Source organism: Ciona robusta, chromosome 6 (assembly GCF_009617815.1).
Source record: "Ciona robusta chromosome 6, ASM961781v2".
NCBI classification, from domain to species: domain Eukaryota; kingdom Metazoa; phylum Chordata; class Ascidiacea; order Phlebobranchia; family Cionidae; genus Ciona; species Ciona robusta.
Genome location: NC_143240.1, coordinates 74,196 through 93,138, shown reverse-complemented (window position 1 = coordinate 93,138; position 18,943 = coordinate 74,196). Strand labels below are relative to the sequence as shown.

At 31.9% G+C, this 18,943-nt stretch overlaps 1 protein-coding gene across 6 annotated transcripts in view; it reads left to right on the top strand.

The window, feature by feature from the left end:
• LOC149734573 (dynein axonemal heavy chain 5-like) overlaps positions 1-18,943 on the top strand; it is a 57,994-nt gene that overhangs the window by 26,318 nt on the left and 12,733 nt on the right. For all 6 annotated transcript variants that reach the window (XM_089879598.1, XM_089879601.1, XM_089879597.1 and 3 more), the window contains exons 37-65: positions 58-236; positions 1,064-1,212; positions 1,572-1,708; positions 2,192-2,288; positions 3,018-3,204; positions 3,979-4,188; positions 4,590-4,800; positions 4,977-5,190; positions 5,325-5,436; positions 6,395-6,532; positions 7,017-7,133; positions 7,346-7,479; positions 7,885-7,995; positions 8,523-8,645; positions 9,478-9,570; positions 9,813-9,977; positions 10,523-10,660; positions 11,301-11,419; positions 11,951-12,154; positions 12,652-12,791; positions 13,233-13,372; positions 14,058-14,192; positions 14,581-14,704; positions 15,107-15,264; positions 15,773-15,889; positions 16,518-16,700; positions 17,406-17,605; positions 17,968-18,169; positions 18,504-18,671. In XM_089879598.1, coding sequence (XP_089735724.1) covers positions 58-236; positions 1,064-1,212; positions 1,572-1,708; positions 2,192-2,288; positions 3,018-3,204; positions 3,979-4,188; positions 4,590-4,800; positions 4,977-5,190; positions 5,325-5,436; positions 6,395-6,532; positions 7,017-7,133; positions 7,346-7,479; positions 7,885-7,995; positions 8,523-8,645; positions 9,478-9,570; positions 9,813-9,977; positions 10,523-10,660; positions 11,301-11,419; positions 11,951-12,154; positions 12,652-12,791; positions 13,233-13,372; positions 14,058-14,192; positions 14,581-14,704; positions 15,107-15,264; positions 15,773-15,889; positions 16,518-16,700; positions 17,406-17,605; positions 17,968-18,169; positions 18,504-18,671 — 4,405 coding nt within the window. The remainder of the gene's footprint in view (positions 1-57; positions 237-1,063; positions 1,213-1,571; positions 1,709-2,191; positions 2,289-3,017; positions 3,205-3,978; positions 4,189-4,589; positions 4,801-4,976; positions 5,191-5,324; positions 5,437-6,394; positions 6,533-7,016; positions 7,134-7,345; positions 7,480-7,884; positions 7,996-8,522; positions 8,646-9,477; positions 9,571-9,812; positions 9,978-10,522; positions 10,661-11,300; positions 11,420-11,950; positions 12,155-12,651; positions 12,792-13,232; positions 13,373-14,057; positions 14,193-14,580; positions 14,705-15,106; positions 15,265-15,772; positions 15,890-16,517; positions 16,701-17,405; positions 17,606-17,967; positions 18,170-18,503; positions 18,672-18,943) is intronic.

Here is an 18,943-nt window from a genome sequence, read left to right as displayed (position 1 = left end):
AGGCATGCGCTCCAACCAACTGTGCCACGCCAGCGGATTTTTATTGATTATTTTCAGGTGTTACATAACGCTTGCTCAAGCGCTTGGTATGAGCATGGGTGGCTCACCTGCAGGACCAGCGGGCACAGGTAAAACAGAGACAACTAAAGACATGGGAAAGGCGTTGGGAAAATATGTTGTTGTGTTCAACTGTTCTGATCAAATGGACTTCAGGGGTCTTGGAAGAATATTCAAAGGTATTTTATGTCAACAATTAAAAAATAATATAAACCCCCCCAAAAAAATTCTGTACAAGTTGTATGTATAATATTTTTACTTGATAAAATTTGATCAACATTATTGTGCTCAATAACTTAATTACCAGGATATTTATTGTCTAACTATCACAAAGTTATAAGGGGTTCCGTATACAATTTATTTTAAAGTTTGTGAAGCTTTGGTCATGATAACACAGGTGTCACATTTAATACACCTTATGCCTACCTACATGTTACCACGCATTTCAGTTTGTAAGAAATTTATTTTGTGTATGTTGTGCTTATGTATTTGAATGTCCGGCGCCGAAGCATATTGGTTAGCGCGCCCGCCACTAACCCAGAGGTAATGGGTTCAAAGCTCGTCGCTGCTACCATTGTGAGCGTATTTATCCTTGGGCAAAACACTTAACGGAAATTGCTTCAACCCAGTGGTCACCATTGACTTGTCCAAATTATTAGCCATACATAAAAAAATGAAAAAAAAAATAATCACTAACAAACTAACATATATGGTAACTCGTAAGCTGGCACGAGGTGTATGAACACCCGTGTTATAACGACTGTCGTTTCCGGCCACTCGAGGATAAAGTAAGTTACATACATTACATACAACGACTACTATTGACTGTTGGGTTAAAGCAATGACTATTAAGTGTCTTGCCCAAAGGTATACACGCCAACAAAAGTCGCAACATTGAATCTTGAACACAGTATCGTCTAGTTAAGAGGCAAATAAGCCTTATAGCTAAATTTTTATCTGAATACAATTGTTAACACTATAGCTCATTAGCTACATGTCACTATAGGTTTAGCACAATCTGGTTCATGGGGATGCTTTGATGAATTCAATCGAATTGAGCTCCCAGTATTATCAGTGGCTGCTCAACAAATTGCTGTCGTGCTTCAGTGTAAGAAAGAAAGGAAAAAGCGATTTATATTCACAGATGGTGATCAAGTGGGTGGTTATGTATAATATTATAATAATAACTTTATTTGTCTCTTCGATTACGGTAGCGAAGATTTAGAAATATTTTAAACGAAAAGACAGGAAATAGCGACAAAACAACAGTTGTTAAAACATTTTACAGTTAAAAACATACTTACATTTAACTGGAAGAAAATAAGCGTGGTCGCTACACCTAGCAGACTAACGAACTTTAAATTTGTCAAGAATAATTTGAAGTGCAGCTACTAACTCAAAAATATTAAACCATTTTTTAGCAAGATAAAAAAAGTTATAAAAGCGCATATGATAGTTAGGTACTATGGAAATATAGGTGTAAGTAAATTTGGCTTTCAATTATTCTCTACCAGGTGAAAATGAATCCAGAGTTTGGTATTTTTCTCACAATGAACCCTGGATATGCTGGAAGACAAGAATTGCCCGAAAATCTCAAAATTCATTTTCGAAATGTTGCAATGATGGTTCCCGACAGACAGATAATTATTCGGTAAATGTTCCATATTCAATATTATATGATTACTTATTTATCATCATGTTTATTACCTCAAAAGGTATATCACTGGTATCTTACGCTACACCATAGGCTATGCAACAGCTTTCCTCTTATTTGAATAAATGAATGAATGTAACTTACTTTATCTTCGCTTGGCGGGAAAACTTTAGTTGTTATAACATGGATGTTTTGTTTCATACACCTCATGCTAGCCTATGAGTTACCACTAATGTAACTTTGTGAGTGATTGGTTTTATAGGATTTGTTTATGTATAGCTGACAGTTCAGACAACTCATTAGTGACCACTGGGTTGGAGCAATTGCAGTTAAGTGTCTTGCCCAAGAACACATATGCCCCCAAATGGTCGCAGCATTAAGCATCAAACCTAGTAATCTCTGGTTACAAATCCTGTTTTCCCTGGCTAGTTTTATCAACACTTTTTGAAATTTTCATATTTAAAAACAAATCTTCTGCAGAGTAAAGTTGGCAGCTGTTGGATTCATTGACAACATAGTTCTTGCAAGGAAGTTTTATATACTTTACACATTGTGTGAAGAACAACTTACTAAGCAGGTAATACCTAATGTTAATTATTATGATTATTCTTCTCCTGTTGCTTTTAATTTACTCTTTTGATAAAATATTAACAATTAGTAGATATATATACCTTAAAGGGGCATACCAACGAAAAAAAAAGTTTCTAAAATACTAAGGTAAATTCAAATTTTATTTCTGATTTGGTATAATAAATGCTTCTTCTTCAAGAATATATAAAAAAATTGTACAACATAGACTTTATTATGTTTTAATTTTTCGATTGAACGTAGGTACATACCAGATTATGGTGACTCAGCATATTTTTATACCGAATGTTCAACACGAAAAAATGAATTTGCGGTTTTAAAACTCATTTTTTCAAAAGCTGTTTTATCATTTAAAACTTTGATGGTAGCTTTAGATCACATTTGAGCATATCTATCAATACATAAATTTTGATTTTTCGTTGGTATGTCCCTTTAATAAAGTCTCGCCATATGACAGACAAAGTGTGGTCACAATAATGCTCATTTTTATAAGCTGTTTTAAAAATTATTCTATTTTCTGTTTAAGCCATTTCAAAATATTTTTTTAAGTCATTTAAAAAATTATTTAATTTAAGGTCTTTAGTTAAAAAACTTTTTGATTGCTTAACATGAATAAACTGTATGTAAAATTTATCTAAACATATAAACAATTACTAACAGGCATAATATAATTCGAAATATATTAAAGCAATATACGAATATTATTATCACATCATAGGTTCATTATGATTTTGGATTGCGCAATATTCTCTCGGTTCTTCGGACACTTGGTGCCGCCAAACGAGCAAATCCGAACGACACAGAAAACATGACAGTGATGCGAGTTCTTCGCGATATGAATCTTTCAAAGTTGATCGACGAAGATGAACCTTTGTTTTTATCACTTATCGGAGATCTGTTTCCAGGTATTTTGTTGAATGACTACAACGTTTTTTTTCCCACGTGATGGGGCAAAGACAGTCAATATAACACATGTGTTTTGTTTCATACAACTCGTGTACCTTTACGTTACGATTTACCACGCAGGTAACTTCGTCGGTGAAAATTTTGGAAGATTTTTTTTGTATTGTATGTCTGATAATTTAGACAACCCATGAAACCACTGGGTTGGAGCAATTACACTTATATGTCTTGCCCATGAACACACACACCAACAGTGGGAAAAGTATCAAGTCATGTACCCCTAAATTCTGTGCTTTCTTTCGTACTAGCTTGGGCCAGGTACTGTTGGTTAGTCAGGTGTTACAAGCTTGCACCTTAAATTGCGACTTTAAATGATCAGTTTTAAATTTATGTGGTTAGCGTGCTTGCCTCCAACCCAGAGGTAATGGGTTTAAGTGGGTAGCGTGCTTGCCTCCAACCCAGAGGTAATGGGTTTAATGCTTGTCGCTGCTACCATTGTGGGCGTATGTGTCCTTGGGCAAGACACTTAACGGCAAATGCTCCAACTCGTTGTTCACTAATGGGTTGTCCAAATTATCAGACATACATAAAAAAATAAGCAAAATGAAAAAAAATTACCTACAAAGTTGAATACATGACAACTCGTCAGCTGGCCAGGGTATATAAACACCTGTGTTATAAATACTGTTGTTTTCTAACCAAGCAAGATTAAAGCAAGTTATATTCATAACCTCATATACCATACAAAGTTTAATATTCTTTATATTAATACTTAGGTATAAACTTGGATAAAGGAGGTTATGTAGATTTGGAAGCAGCCATCAAACACCGGGTTAATGAAGCTGGGTTGGTTCACCATCAACCGTGGGTGCTTAAAGTTATTCAGTTGTTTGAAACACAACGTGTTAGACATGGTATGATGGCACTAGGTCCAAGTGGAGGAGGGAAAACTGCATGCATACATGTGCTTATGAAAGCTATGACAGGTATTTAGATAATCAATATGTTTGAATATTATTATCCTTTACCATGTTATACACATGTTCAACATTTTATACATATATAGTTTAGTAATTTATTCTTGTATTGAGTACCTGACTGCTTTCGAAAAATCATGAAACAGTTTTGTATAATGACTGAATTACTTTGTACAACGGACAATAAAAACAAATATTCAGTGTGAAAAAAAAACATATAAATTATTGTACATTAGATCATTTTCAATATTAATTTTTTTACAAATTTTTGATCTATTTTTGTAAAGGTTTATTCTTTTTATACTGTGACAGAACAGAACGTCAAAATAGTTGAAACATATGTTTTGCCAATTGGCAATACAGGATACTGAGTAGCAACAGTTTATAAAATACACTTATTCTTAAAACAGATTGTGGAGAACCACATAGGGAAATGCGAATGAACCCGAAAGCCATTACGGCACCTCAGATGTTTGGTAGACTTGATGTTGCTACAAATGATTGGACGGATGGAATATTCAGCACGTTGTGGCGACGAACACTTCGTTCTAAGAAGGGTGAACATGTGTGGCTTGTACTTGATGGTCCAGTGGATACAATTTGGATTGAAAACTTAAACAGGTAAAACACTGATGTTGGTAATCACTTCTTGCATGGTGGAACAACTTAGAGTTAGAATAATAATAATAATTAATTTTATTTTTTATTAACTTATTAATTAACAGAACTTTATGTTCTTTCAACATGTGTAAAAAGACCTAAATAACATGATAAATGTTAACATATAATTCATACAGTGTGTTGGATGACAACAAGACATTGACCCTTGCCAATGGTGATCGAATACCTATGGCACCAAACTGTAAAGTCATATTTGAACCACACAACATTGATAATGCATCTCCTGCAACTGTGTCAAGGAATGGAATGGTTTTCATGAGTTCTTCAGTTTTAGATTGGAGTCCAATATTACAAGCTTGGCTTAAAACAAGAACCAGCCATGAGAGTAACGTGAGTTTCCATAAACTGTTTGAGTTTGTAATACTTTCTTTTAAAAAAACTTTTTTTTCTTGATACAGTCCACCTATTTATTTTATAATTACATATTTCAATACCAGTTTTATTATTGCAATATTTCATTTCAGGTTATTCAGTTATTGTTTGAACGTTGCTTCAGTATTGTATACAGATATGCGATTCAAAATCTTCATTTCAAGATGGAAATACTGGAAGCATTTGTGATCAGACAGTGTATTGGTAAGAATGATAACTTTAAGGGTGTTTTAACAACTGTTGTTTTTTCGCTATAACTTGTCTTTTCGTTAAAAAAATTCTAAATCTTCGCTACTGTAATCGAAGATACAAATAAAGTTATTAATAATATTACGACAATAATGATTCATTGAAAGGTGTTTTATTGCTCACTATAAATGATGCGTTGATAAATAAATAGTTGTTCAACAAATAACTATGGGTTTAAGGTTTGTTACTGCTACCATTATGGGTATATGTGTCATTTGGCAATACACTACAGGGGCTATATTCACCCATCAAGTTATATACGTGTTGATTAGTAAGTGGGCACGAGGTGTATGAAATAGAACACCTGTGTTATAACGACTTTCGTTGCCTCTTCACATAACAATTTACATTCATTTAACTTCATTCACTTTATATTCATTTACAAGTAATTAAATATGCAACTTTGTGAGCATTTTTTGTTTTGAATGTTCTATTTGTATATGTATGTTCCATTTGTATAACCCATTAGTGATTATGGGTTGGAGCAATTGTCGTTCTGTGTCTTAAGGACACATACTCCTGTCTGATTGACAGATTCTTCTGTTGGTATTAGCATCGTGTATTGAACCTGGTATACGAATATTGAAGCAAGAGCTTTTCACTGCTACCATTGTGGGCAGATCTGTCCTTGGTGAATTGTCCAAGCTAACAGCCTCACAATTAAAAAAATGCTCTCCCAAAAAAATAATCAACCACAAAGTAACATACTTGGTAACTCGTAAGCTGGCACATGGTGTATGAAACAGAACACCCATGTTATAACGACTGTTGTTTTCCAGCCACGCGAGGATGAAGTAAGTTACATTCATTCATTCATTCATTCATTCATTCATTCATTCATTCAACCACTGTGTAGACTTAGGGTATGATGTTTTAAATATAATTAGTTGATTCTATAAGTTTATTGTTCTAGTTCTCATGGATGGGATGATTCAAAAGAAAGATTCATCAAAAGATCATTTGAACAAAATCTTTGTCTTTACAATAATGTGGAGCATCGGTGCTTTGTTGGAGTTGGATGATAGAAGGAAATTACAAGATTTTCTTATTGGTGAAAAATCTTTTTTTGTTAATTTAAGTAGTCTAATTAAGTGTATAAAACGGAAATAAACATTGTTATACAGTGATTATTTAATTATCTTTACTTTTGTCAATTTGTTTTCTAAATTGTCTTTATTTCGTTAAAACAGGTAAGTTTTGTGAGACTTATTCGTTTAATATAGACCATGAGACCATGCGTTAGTTTTAGTGTATAAAATAAATCAAATATATCTATTCTGGAAAACTTATTACATTGGTATACCGGTTGACTTTATAAAGAGTTTTCATTTGAATAAATGCATTCTTTTATGTGTAAAATTTCAAATGAATATGCATGTCATACGGTGGCAGAAATATCTATAATAATAAAGTTGCACGAACTATTTATATAACTACTTGTGCATTTTAATAATGTTCACCTTTAAAAAGTTGTTGTTTGTTTTTTGGAAGAACACACACATATATTAAATTAAAATTTGAAATATGTTGAACAGAAACTGAAGGTTTAGAATTGGATATTCCACACGTGGATGGAAGTGGTGAATTCACAATATTTGATTATATGGTGAATAACGATGGCGAATGGGTACATTGGTCAAGCAGAGTATCAGGTAAGTGTTATAAGTACTGATGCTAAAGTTGCTATTAAACAACCATAACATTTTAGGTGAATTCTCATTAACTATTTGATTTTTCCATGAATTCTAATCTTTGTATGGGTATTTAAATATATGGCAATGACATATATAAATAACTACTAAAGTCTATTAAAAACTATGGTATCACCCCCAAAAAACATTAAAAAATGTGATTTCACTTTAAGAGTACATCTACCCAAGTGATTCAACACCTGAATATGGATCTATACTTGTTCCCAATGTTGATAATGTTCGAGCTGATTATTTGATATCTATTTGTGCCAAGCAAGGAAAAGGTGTCTTACTTATTGGAGAACAGGTAGGTCAAACATTTGGTCAATTTTACTTTTATATAGTAGGGTGGGGAAAGACAGGACATGTTTAGCACATAATATCGAAATATTCTGATCAAGTTTTAAACATTTATCAACGATCTACTGGAGTCGTGAGGATACAGTTTTATAATTCTTCAAATAATTCTTGTTTACTAGCAAAAATATATAGATTAATTTCGGCTTTTGGAGAGTGTGTATTTTTTTCGGTCATCTATAAACCAGTTACCTGTAGTGCAAATTGTTAAAGCGTAACTACAAGTGCTAAAACCTAACAACGCAGATGTTATGTCTCTGGATGCTCCACTTATCACTTTGTTGTATCTGTAAAGTATATAAGCATATTATTTACAAATTAAGTAAATAATAATAAAATAATTCATTACCAACAGGGCACAGCAAAGACAGTGATAGTAAAAGGGGTGATGTCAAGTTATAACTCAGATAATCATTTATCAAAAAACATGAACTTTTCAAGTGCTACAACGCCCATGATGTTCCAGGTACAAAATAAAATTGCTTTATAGTTTTTTTTGAAAATAACATTACTTTATTAAGTTACAACGATTATGGTAACTTAGATGTACATTATATGCATAAATGAAAATAAGTAGAGTAGAAGTAAAAAATTTATTCTTAATGTTCATGAGACATGAGATTACAAAACACATACTGTTACATTTTTTTATAAATAAGTAGAGAATGTTTGGTCACACATATTACTCATATAATTTAAGAAACTTTATGCTGAAGGATAAATAGATTTAAACCAATGTTTCCCAACCCATGGTATGTTTTCACTTTAAGCATTTGTATAATTAATCAATATTAATATATAAGGTGTAGCGACCTCGCTTATTTTCTTCCAATTAATGAAAATATGTTTTCAACTGTAAGCGTGTTTTAACAACTGTTGTTTTCTCGCTGTATCCTTTTTTTTAGTTTCAAATATTTTTTAATCTTTGCTACCGTAATCGAAGAGACAAATAAAAGCTATTATTATCATAATATTACATGAGTTTCTTGATAGAGAACAATTGAAAGTTATGTTGAGAAGCGAATGGGAAGCACTTATGGACCTCCTGCTGGTAAGAAAATGACGGTGTTTATTGATGATGTTAACATGCCCATTATCAATGAATGGGGAGACCAGGTAAAACAACATTTATGATTCAATTTATTTTGTACCTACAGAAAGTTTAATAAGAATCTGGTGCTTCGAAAAAAACAGACAAAAGTCAAGTCCCACTATTTGTTGTACTAGAAATATATATTTCGCCTAAAATTTCATAACACCAGATTCTTATCATATTTTACTAAACAAGAATCGTTCAATTATATGAGCATCAGATCAGGGTAAGATTTGTGGAATTTATTTCAATTTACAGAAAGTATAGTGATAAAATGTATAAAGCTTACACATAATGTTCAACATGGCACACCTCCATTATAACTCTTGTCAAATCAAAATAAATAAGTGATCAGTATTTTAATATTGCATTAGCACTTTAGTTCTATTTTCACATATTTAAAAAAAAAATTAAAGAAAATTTGAAACTTAAGATTCCGAAAACAGTTTAATGCCAATGCCAACAATATTCTCCCCATACTTAAATCCTTTGCGCACACTTTTGTTTCTATTGGAAGTTTAATTTGATAATAATTAAACATAAATGGCTGGTTTGTCTGGTAGGTGTAGCGACCACACTTATTTTCTTTCAATTAAATGTAAATATGTTTTAACTGTAAGCATGTTTTAAAACCTGTTGTTTTTTTGCTATATCCTGTCTTTTCGTTTAAATTTTTTTTAAGCTATCGCTTTCGTAAAAATAACAAATAAATTTGTTATATATTACTATTAGAACCCTCAAGGCCCTACATTATAGAATAAATTGCTGGTAGTCATATTACTATAATAATTATTAGCCGAAAGCACATAAATTGGATTAACAATTTTAAAAACATATTTGATCAAAATGTTGCAGATTACAAACGAAATTGTTCGTCAATTATTGGAAACTGGTGGATTTTACAACTTAGATAAACCTGGTGATTTTACTAACATTGTTGATATGCAGGTAATCTTTTCATTCTATATAAATAATAATGCTTTGCTTATTGTTGCATAAAATATAACATATTATTTGTTTAACATACTTATTGAATATTGGACAACATTAAAAAATAATAATATTGAGACTACCAAGTTTGGTTCAGTCTTATTATTTCAACAAAACTGAGGAATTTATTCGCGCATCAAATGTCTGTGCCAGCCTGTAAATTGAAAAACTAATTTATCAATTTAATAATTCACATTTAGTTTATTGCTGCAATGATCCATCCTGGTGGGGGGAGAAACGATATTCCTCAACGGTTGAAACGACAGTTTGTAATATTTAACTGCACACTTCCATCAAATTCATCTATGGATAAAATATTTGGCGTCATCGGTCGTGGACATTATTGCACTGGAAGAGGATTTTCGGTAAATTTGTTTTATATCTGATAAGAAAATTCAATTACTTTTGTTGCGTGCCAGGGCAACAACAGTAGTTATAACACAGGTGTTCTGTTTTATACTCCTTGTGCCAGCTTACCAGTTACCATGTATGTAATTTTGGGAGATATTCTTTATCATAAATTGAAGCAAATACCATTAGTGTCTTGCCTAAGGAAACACATGTCCACAATAAATATAACTTGCTTTATCCTTGCTAGCCTGAAAACGACAGTCGTTATAACACTAGTCTTTTGTTTCATACACCATAGCCAGTCAACCAGTTACTACATGTGTAACTTTGTGGGTAATTTTGTTTAGGTTTTTTATTTTTTAATTTAATTTTTGCAGTACTGTCTGGGTTATTGACAGACGCATCCTTTTTTTATAAATAAACTTTATTGAAAACTAAAACCTTTGTTAAAATGTCACAGCCCAAAGGTTGAGAAGATCTTTGTCATGGTTTAGGGATTGTCTACTTTAAATTCCTGATGTTAAATTGATGTAAAATTATATATTTTTTTATTTATTAGAACGAAGTTCGGGAATTACTGCAGGAACTTGTTCCTCTAACAAGAAAACTTTGGCAAATTACGAAAACCAAAATGTTACCAACACCAGCAAAGTTTCATTATGTTTTTAATCTGAGAGATCTAAGTCGAATATGGCAGGTAAGAAATATTTAGCTACAAAGTAACTTTTATTTTCTAGGAAGAAAGAACACATTATTAAAGTTTACAAAGAAATAGGAATGGCTGCTACCATGACATACAGTTTTCATGTAACACAATGTATATTTATATAAGATGTTGCTGTCAAGCAGAATATAAATCCAAAAAAGTTTTTAGGGATGCATGTTTATTACCAACGCTTCAATGTCGTATTCAGACTGTCTTTACAGAGGAACTATAATTACAATCAATAAATTTACCAGAAGAACTTTTATATACAGAAAAAAAGATAGAAATTAAAGATAACTCACGTTAAAATCAAGCACCAAAAAAATTTAAAAACAAACCACCAAAATTTATTTAATGACACTATTGATAACCTATTTAAGAAAAAATATCACATAAAAAGTGTTGCGGCTAAACAAGTTAAAAGAGCTAAACGAGTCAATGAGTTAAAAGGAAGTAATTAATTAAACAAATTAATATGTCGTTAAATTCGATAGATATGTAAGAATGTAAAAAAACAAAAGTTGAATGAAATATTTATTGTTTATCTTGTCCTACTCATGTGTTTCATTTATAAATAAATCATTTTTAATTTTTTTTAAATGTTTTTCAATAAATTTAACACCCTATACAGGGAATGTTAAATTCCATCAGTGAAGTTGTCGATAGCAAGTTTAAGTTGCTACAACTGTGGAAACATGAATGTACACGAGTTATTGCTGATAGATTCACAAACCAAACTGACAGAGATTGGTGAGTTATCATGTATTGATTTGTAAACATTTCGTTATCTTCACTTATTTGATTTCATATTCTTAGATATAACACATGTGTTTTACTGCTTCTTATTTGTTAGGGCTTCATTCACCTTGTAGGCTATTCAAAGAATTTTAATTTTCTGACAGGTTTTATATTGTTTTTAAGTTTAAAATCCCGATTAATGGTTTCTGTAGTTTCATTGGCAAGGAATAGTTTGACATGGTTATCACATTAGAGTTGTTTTGAATAAATAAATGTAACTTACTTTATCCTTGCGTGGTCGGAAAATGACAGTTGTTATAACACGGGTGTAAACACACACAACATGCCAATAATGGTTGGGTCGTTAAGCCTTGAAGTGAAGAATAAAGGTGCTAACATTTGACATGACAATAATTTTTTACAATAGCCTATTGTAACAAACAATATTGTAATAAAAGTAAATACTAAACCTTTCTTTTAATTTTTTCATCCTTTTTTCTTTTTTTTCTTCTTTTTTTTAAATTTCACTTTGTGTTGTGTTAGGTTTGATAAAACTTTGAAGTCAGTTGGTGTAAGTGAATTGGGAGATGGTTGTTCAACAATGTTGGACGGTGAACCTTATTTTGTTGACTTTCTGCGTGAACCTCCGGAACCAACAGGAGACGAACCGGATGATTTCGATTTCTCGGCTCCAAAAGTTTACGATCCAATTCCTTCATTTGATTTCCTGCAAGAAAAATTAACTGGGTAAGTTAATATGGCTTGTTTTGCGTTAGGTTTGTGAAGTTCAACATTATGTTTTAGTATTTAGATTGTTCTGTGTGTGGGTTTAGCAGTCACTTTTATTCAATACTTTACTTTTACTCAAGTAGTGTTTACCTGCAAGTAGTGTTTTACCTGTGTGTATAACCGCTGTTGTTTTGTTGCTAATTTCCTTCTCTTTGTTGAATTAAACAATTAACCTGATTTTCGCTACTGTATCCAAACAAATTATGTTATATGTATTTTTATGCATAATATTATATGCAAGGTATCTCAACAATCAACGTCAAAAACTGTAATTCCTACATGCATGCCATAAATTTAAATCTGACAAAAAAGTGGATTAGAGAATATATATAGGCCAAAGCGTTTTGAATAAAAAGTAAAATGTCATGAACGAAATAATCCTGGCTTTGTAAATCCTTTGTAATGTGTGTTTATGCAGTGTTTATTGTGTCATAACAAGTTTATTAATATTGCAGGTACATGGAACAAATGAATGAAACTATCAGAGGTTCAAAAATGGATCTCGTGTTTTTCCGTGATGCAATGATTCACCTGATCAAAATATCTCGAATAATTGCAACTCCTCGTGGAAATGCTTTGTTGGTTGGAGTTGGAGGTTAAACATTGAATTTATAACAACTGTCCTGCCAACTTTATTTCTTTTGTTTTGCCATACATTTTAAGTGGCATTTATCAGCAATTAAAAAATTGTGTAAATTTAGATTATAAGTTGAAATACTTGTGCAAAGTTAAATTCAATTTAAATGATTTTTTATAAAGCCATGGTATTACTTTTTAAAACCGTTGTTATTGTTGGATTGAAATACTAAATTAATATTTCTGTAATAATACCTTTATTTGTTTCTTCGATTACAGTTGCGAAGATTTAGAAATATTTTTAACCAAAAGACAGGATATAGCGAAAAAAACAACAGTTGTTAAAACATGCTTATTTTTAGCTGGAAGAAATTAAATGTGGTTCCTACACCCAGCAGACAATATTTGAATGGGCAGTAAGTCTTATAATACAAAAAAACAAACTCTAATTTTCACTCAGGTTCGGGAAAACAAAGTTTAACAAAGTTAGCTTCATTTATATCCGGGTATTCAACTTTTCAAATCACATTGTCACGATCATACAATGCAAGCAACTTATTGGATGATTTGAAGATATTGTATAAGACTACTGGAGTCCAGGTAAAATTATCTGTATTAATTAAAGTGAAATACTGGTTATAACTTGATAATGGTGATCACTTGTTTATATACACAACTCAGACTAATAATGTAGACATGGTACATGGTATTGCACATCATATGTTGGTGTGTAGCTTCGTATATGGGAGCTTTTGTGTGTGTAGCTTTGTATCTTGCACCTGCTTACACCAATCATGATTTTTTGGCGGATAATTTTTGATTTGGATAACTAATTGGGGACACTGAGTTAATGTATGTTACCATGGGCAAGAAACTTAAATAATATTAACCCTAATTAAGCAGTAAATTGTCTGGCGTGGTGGCTTAGTACTTTGGGCGCCTGCATCGTAACCAATGTGCCCCCCCGTTCGATGCTTGACGATGATAATAATATTGATTTGGCATATATGGTCTTGGACAAGACACATAAAGGATTGCTCCAACCCAGCGAGCACTAATGGTGCGAAACGTGTCTGACTGCGATGCGGTGTCATTGCACAGGTTGCATTATTGACTTAAAAATAGGCTTTTCCGGTGTTAAGGTAATGGGCCAAATCTAACTTAAATCCCAGGTTTTTGTACTAAAACTCCATGTTAGAATAAATCAAATCCTCATTCTTATACCAATAATAACATAGTGATCAAAACCATGTTTATATTTATATCAGATGATTCCACTTTACAGGGCAAGGGGTTAACTTTCATTTTCACGGATAATGAAATAAAAGAAGAATCCTTTCTTGAATATCTCAATAATATTCTCTCTTCGGGGGAAGTACCCAACCTATTTGCTCGGGATGAAATGGATGAAATTCTTCAAGTAAAAAAATCTTCATTTCATTTTATGTGTATAACTTATGAATATCATTAAGAAACAAGAAATTATCACAAATTATTTTTTTACATTAAAGGGCAAAGATCAAAGACTATAATTTTAAAATTGTTTTTTTTTATAAAAAAAAAAAATGATTTGTTCATTTAAAAACATTTTGTTTAAAAATATGATTCATGATGCTTAGATTCTCACATAGTTGGATTCACACAATGTAAGTGTGTTTAAGTGTCACAACTTTTAACATAGCTTTTCCATGTTTTACCAGTTAGCGACCATTATTTTGCTAATAGAAAATGTCTATTTTTTTGTTAATTTGTATGCTTTATGTTGTCTTGATCCAGAGATAGGTAATTAATTTAATTTATCCAACCAGCAATTGATCCCTGTGATGAAAAAAGAGTTTCCACGACGACCACCGACCAACGAAGAACTTTACGATTATTTTATGTCAAGAATTCGCAAGAATTTGCATGTGGTCTTATGTTTTTCACCAGTTGGTGAGTGATATTTTGAACAATGTTTGGGTTTTAATGTTTTTTTATAAGATGGTTCCCACATTGCATACTTTTTTCATACTTTTTTATAATATATAGGCTTTAATTATTTTTTTATAAAAAAATGGTAATTTTTTTTCAGTTTTCATGTTCAGTTTTATACACCTTATACCAGCTTATGAGTTACCACATCTTTAACTTTCTTGGTTATGTTTTTTTAAAAGTTTTGTTCGCCTGACAGTTTGGACAACCTATTAAGAATACATACGCCCAGCAATAAAACCTGTAACTTTTTGTCCAGAAACTTGGTTTATCCACTCTACCACAGCACATGATAGTGTTTGTGTAAGTTCCTATAGTAGTCAGATTGTCACTTTAAAAAAATTCACTAATATTTATATGCAGGTGAAAAGTTCAGAAATCGTTCTTTAAAGTTCCCTGCCCTAATATCGGGTTGTACCATGGATTGGTTTCGTAGATGGCCAAAGGACGCTCTGATTGCCGTGTCAACTAATTTCCTCAACTCCTACCAGATCAAATGTTCACCTGAAGTAAAGAAACAAGTAAGATCACTTTTTATTATTTCCTGTTGTTTAGAAATGTATTTTAATAATAATAAGTGATTTGGAAAAATTTTAAACGAAAAGTCAGGATATTGTTCAAAATGAATTTATTGCCGACAAATCAAATTAGGAACTTGTGAATCCTTTACAATTTCATTGACAATTCTCGGCCTATTAAAAATAAATAGTCGGTAAAAAATGACCACAGCGGGTTACACTTCAAGTGAGTTGTCAGGTTTATTTCAGAGACTGTTTTGATTTTTAAAACTTTGTTGATACCTTCAAATCACAATTGAGCATCACTATCTTTATACATATTTTGATTTTTCATTGGGTATGCTCTTTTACAATATAACAAACCAACTGTATACCCTATTGGATTTCTGTTATCGTGTCAAATTACGTTTACCAATTGCTTGCCTAAGTTTTAAAGCCTGAAGCCATATTAAAAAACTCATTTGGGTAAAAATGTAGAATTCCAAAATAATAATTTTCACTTAACATCCAGGTACAAGAAGCCATGGGTTCATACCATGATGGGGTTGCAGTCAACTGCACTAACTATTTCCAAAGATTCCGAAGATCTACTCATGTTACACCCAAGTCATATCTTTCATTCATTCAGGCAAGTCAACACATCAAATTACAACATTAGTTTTTTATAGTAGGATGGGGGAAGTTGGGACACATTTTTATTTTATTTTCTTGTCCCATTTGGTAGTAAACATTTAAAAGAAATAAAAACCTTATTCTCACAACTCTCATATAAATCTGTGATAAATTCTTAAAACACGATCAGGATATTTGGATGTTATGTGCTGAAGGTGTCCCATCTTGCCCCATTCTACTATGTATAACATTAGGATTGAACTATTTTATTCTTCTGTTGCGACACAACAACAGTCGTTTTTTCTGTTGCGACGCAACAACAGTCCGCTTATCAGTTACCACTCATTTACACTCATGAGCGATTTATTTTATTGAAACTTTTTTTTGTATGGCTGATAATTTGGATTGCCCAAAATCAACCACTAGGTGGAATAATTGAGATTAAGAGTATTACCTAGACAATTTAAAGTTTTATCCTCGGCAAAATACAAAATAATTACCCATTAGTTTCATACTTGATCAATCACAAAGATTAAGGTGTATGAAGACACCATAGATGTTTTACGCAATATGCCGCATACCTGGCTTATGTGAGCAGAAATAAGTGATAACAACAATTCTATAATCTTGGTTGTTTTACACAGGGATATAAAAAGTTGTACAGTTCAAAGCAGCAGCAACTAAATGAGCAGGCAGCTAGAATGCAGCTTGGACTTGAAAAACTACAGGAAGCTGGTCAGTCGGTGGCAGTATTGAGTGAGGAACTCGTCATAAAAGAAAAAGAGTTGGAAGTGGCAAATGAACGAGCCCAGAAAATACTGGAGGAGGTCGGTAACAAATATTTATCGTTTGGGTTAATTTATATGAAAAGTGTTATCCTGACATTACACATCCAACATAATATTATGTTGGATGAGTAGCGACTCCCAAACTTCAACCCCCGGACTAGCAGGGTTTGGTGGTGTGGAAAACAGCTTTGTTTTTTTTGTAATTTTGTTTTGAAAAACTAAATTCCAATTTAATGGACTAGAGTTCTATTATTTTTACGCATTTTGTAATGTTCTAAAAATAAAGTAAGTTTAGTCTGTGAGTGAACTGCTTGCTATTTAAATAGGTTTGTTAATTGTTATTGTAACAAAAAACACCCATGGCCTACTTAATGTGTTTTGGGTAGGACTTGGAACATCTTAATTTTTGTTTGTTGTGATTTCTAAGGCCTAATTATATATGACGTCATGGGTTAAGAAAGTGGCAGCTTCTTCAACTTTTTACTTTTCTGGACAAATTTAAATTAAATTTTACAAGTGTAGTAAAGTGTTTTTCGGTGCTAGTTAGTTCATATAATTTTGTTGCAAAGTATCATACATTGAGCAAGATTTTGTTATTTAATAAAAACTTGTTAATGTTTGCTTTTGACATGTTTATATAATCGCTGCTAAAGAAAAAAGGGTAGATGGTTATCAAACTATTAGTTCACAATTGACAATTGACATATAAATTTCTTGGAAACCTGTCATGGTAAAACTTTTCAGGTTACCCACCAAGCTCAAGCAGCAGAACGAGTCAAACAAGAAGTTCAAAAAGTTAAAGATAAAGCTCAATCTATTGTTGATGTGATTGCTGTAGATAAAGCAGCTGCTGAAGTTAAGTTACAAGATGCTAAACCTGCATTAGAAATGGCTGAAGCTGCATTAAAGACAATTCAACCTGCAGACATTGCAACAGTTAGAAGGTAATGTGAGAAACATAAATTTTGCAAAAAAACAGTTTTAACAATTTTTTTATATGTTTGGTTTTGTATTATATTAAGTAAATAATTAAGATGTATTACATCTTTAGTTTTTCAGTTTAGTTGAAAAAACATTTTTAAAAAGTCTATCTGTATAAGTATTTTTTTTTTATTCTTTATGAGTGAGGTCAAGGACCTGAAATTTAGGCCAGATTTGGGCCATTACCCCAACACCCGGAAAGGCCATTTAAGTTTAAAACACAATCAGAATATTTTGATATTAAAAGGTGTCCCATTTTTCCCTACCTTGCTACACAAAATAGATTAATAATTCCATTCACAACTTCATTAACATTCCATTACAGACTTGCCCATCCACCCCATCTTATCCAGCGAATCATGGATTGTGTTCTTATTTTATTTCAACGTCGACTTGACACAGTGACTCCTGACCCCGAAAAATCCACTTTCATTCGTCCCTCATGGAGCGAGTCTATGAAAATGATGACCGAATCAGGATTTCTAAATAATCTGCAAAATTTTAACAAAGATTCAATAAATGATGAGGTAATTTAAATTTTTTATATCGCGTGTTTATTTGAAGATAGATATCTAACTTATCTTATTCAACAAGTGGATGTGTATTACATAACATAAAAGCCATATTAAAACTGCAATTTTGTTACGTAAGATTGATTTTCAATTTTTGGTAATTTTAGGAGACAGTTGCTAATTATCAACCACGCTTTTTTTCTTCCAACTAAATGTAGATATGTTTTAAACTGTAAGCATGTTTTAACAACTGTTGTTTTGTCGCTATATTCTGTTTTTTTTGTTTAAAATATTTCTAAATCTTTGCTACTGGAATTGAGAATAACAAAGAATATTAAACTATTTTTAGGTTGTTGAGTTGATGAAGCCATATTTCGATGCACCTGATTACAACCTTGATGTTGCACGGCGTGTGTGTGGCAATGTTGCTGGTTTGTGTTCATGGACAACCGCTATGGCAAACTTCTATGTAATTAACAAGGAAGTTTTACCTTTGAAAGCAAATCTGGCAGTTCAGGTAAACTTAGTAATTATTATTTATCAAATCATTTTTGTGCTTACTAACTTTGCAGCTTCAATGAGTTAGTAAAAATACTTAAAATATTAAAATTGATATTGCCTAGATTTTGTCCTGGTCAAATCAACTCACTGTGTTTACTGTATGTTGTGTTTAACAACCATGCTTTTTAAGCTATACTTTTTATATCTTTTATCTAATGTCTCAGTTTCATGGGTAAGTCCAGTCTCTGTGTGTTTTTATATTAATATGAACTTCATTATCAAAAAGTA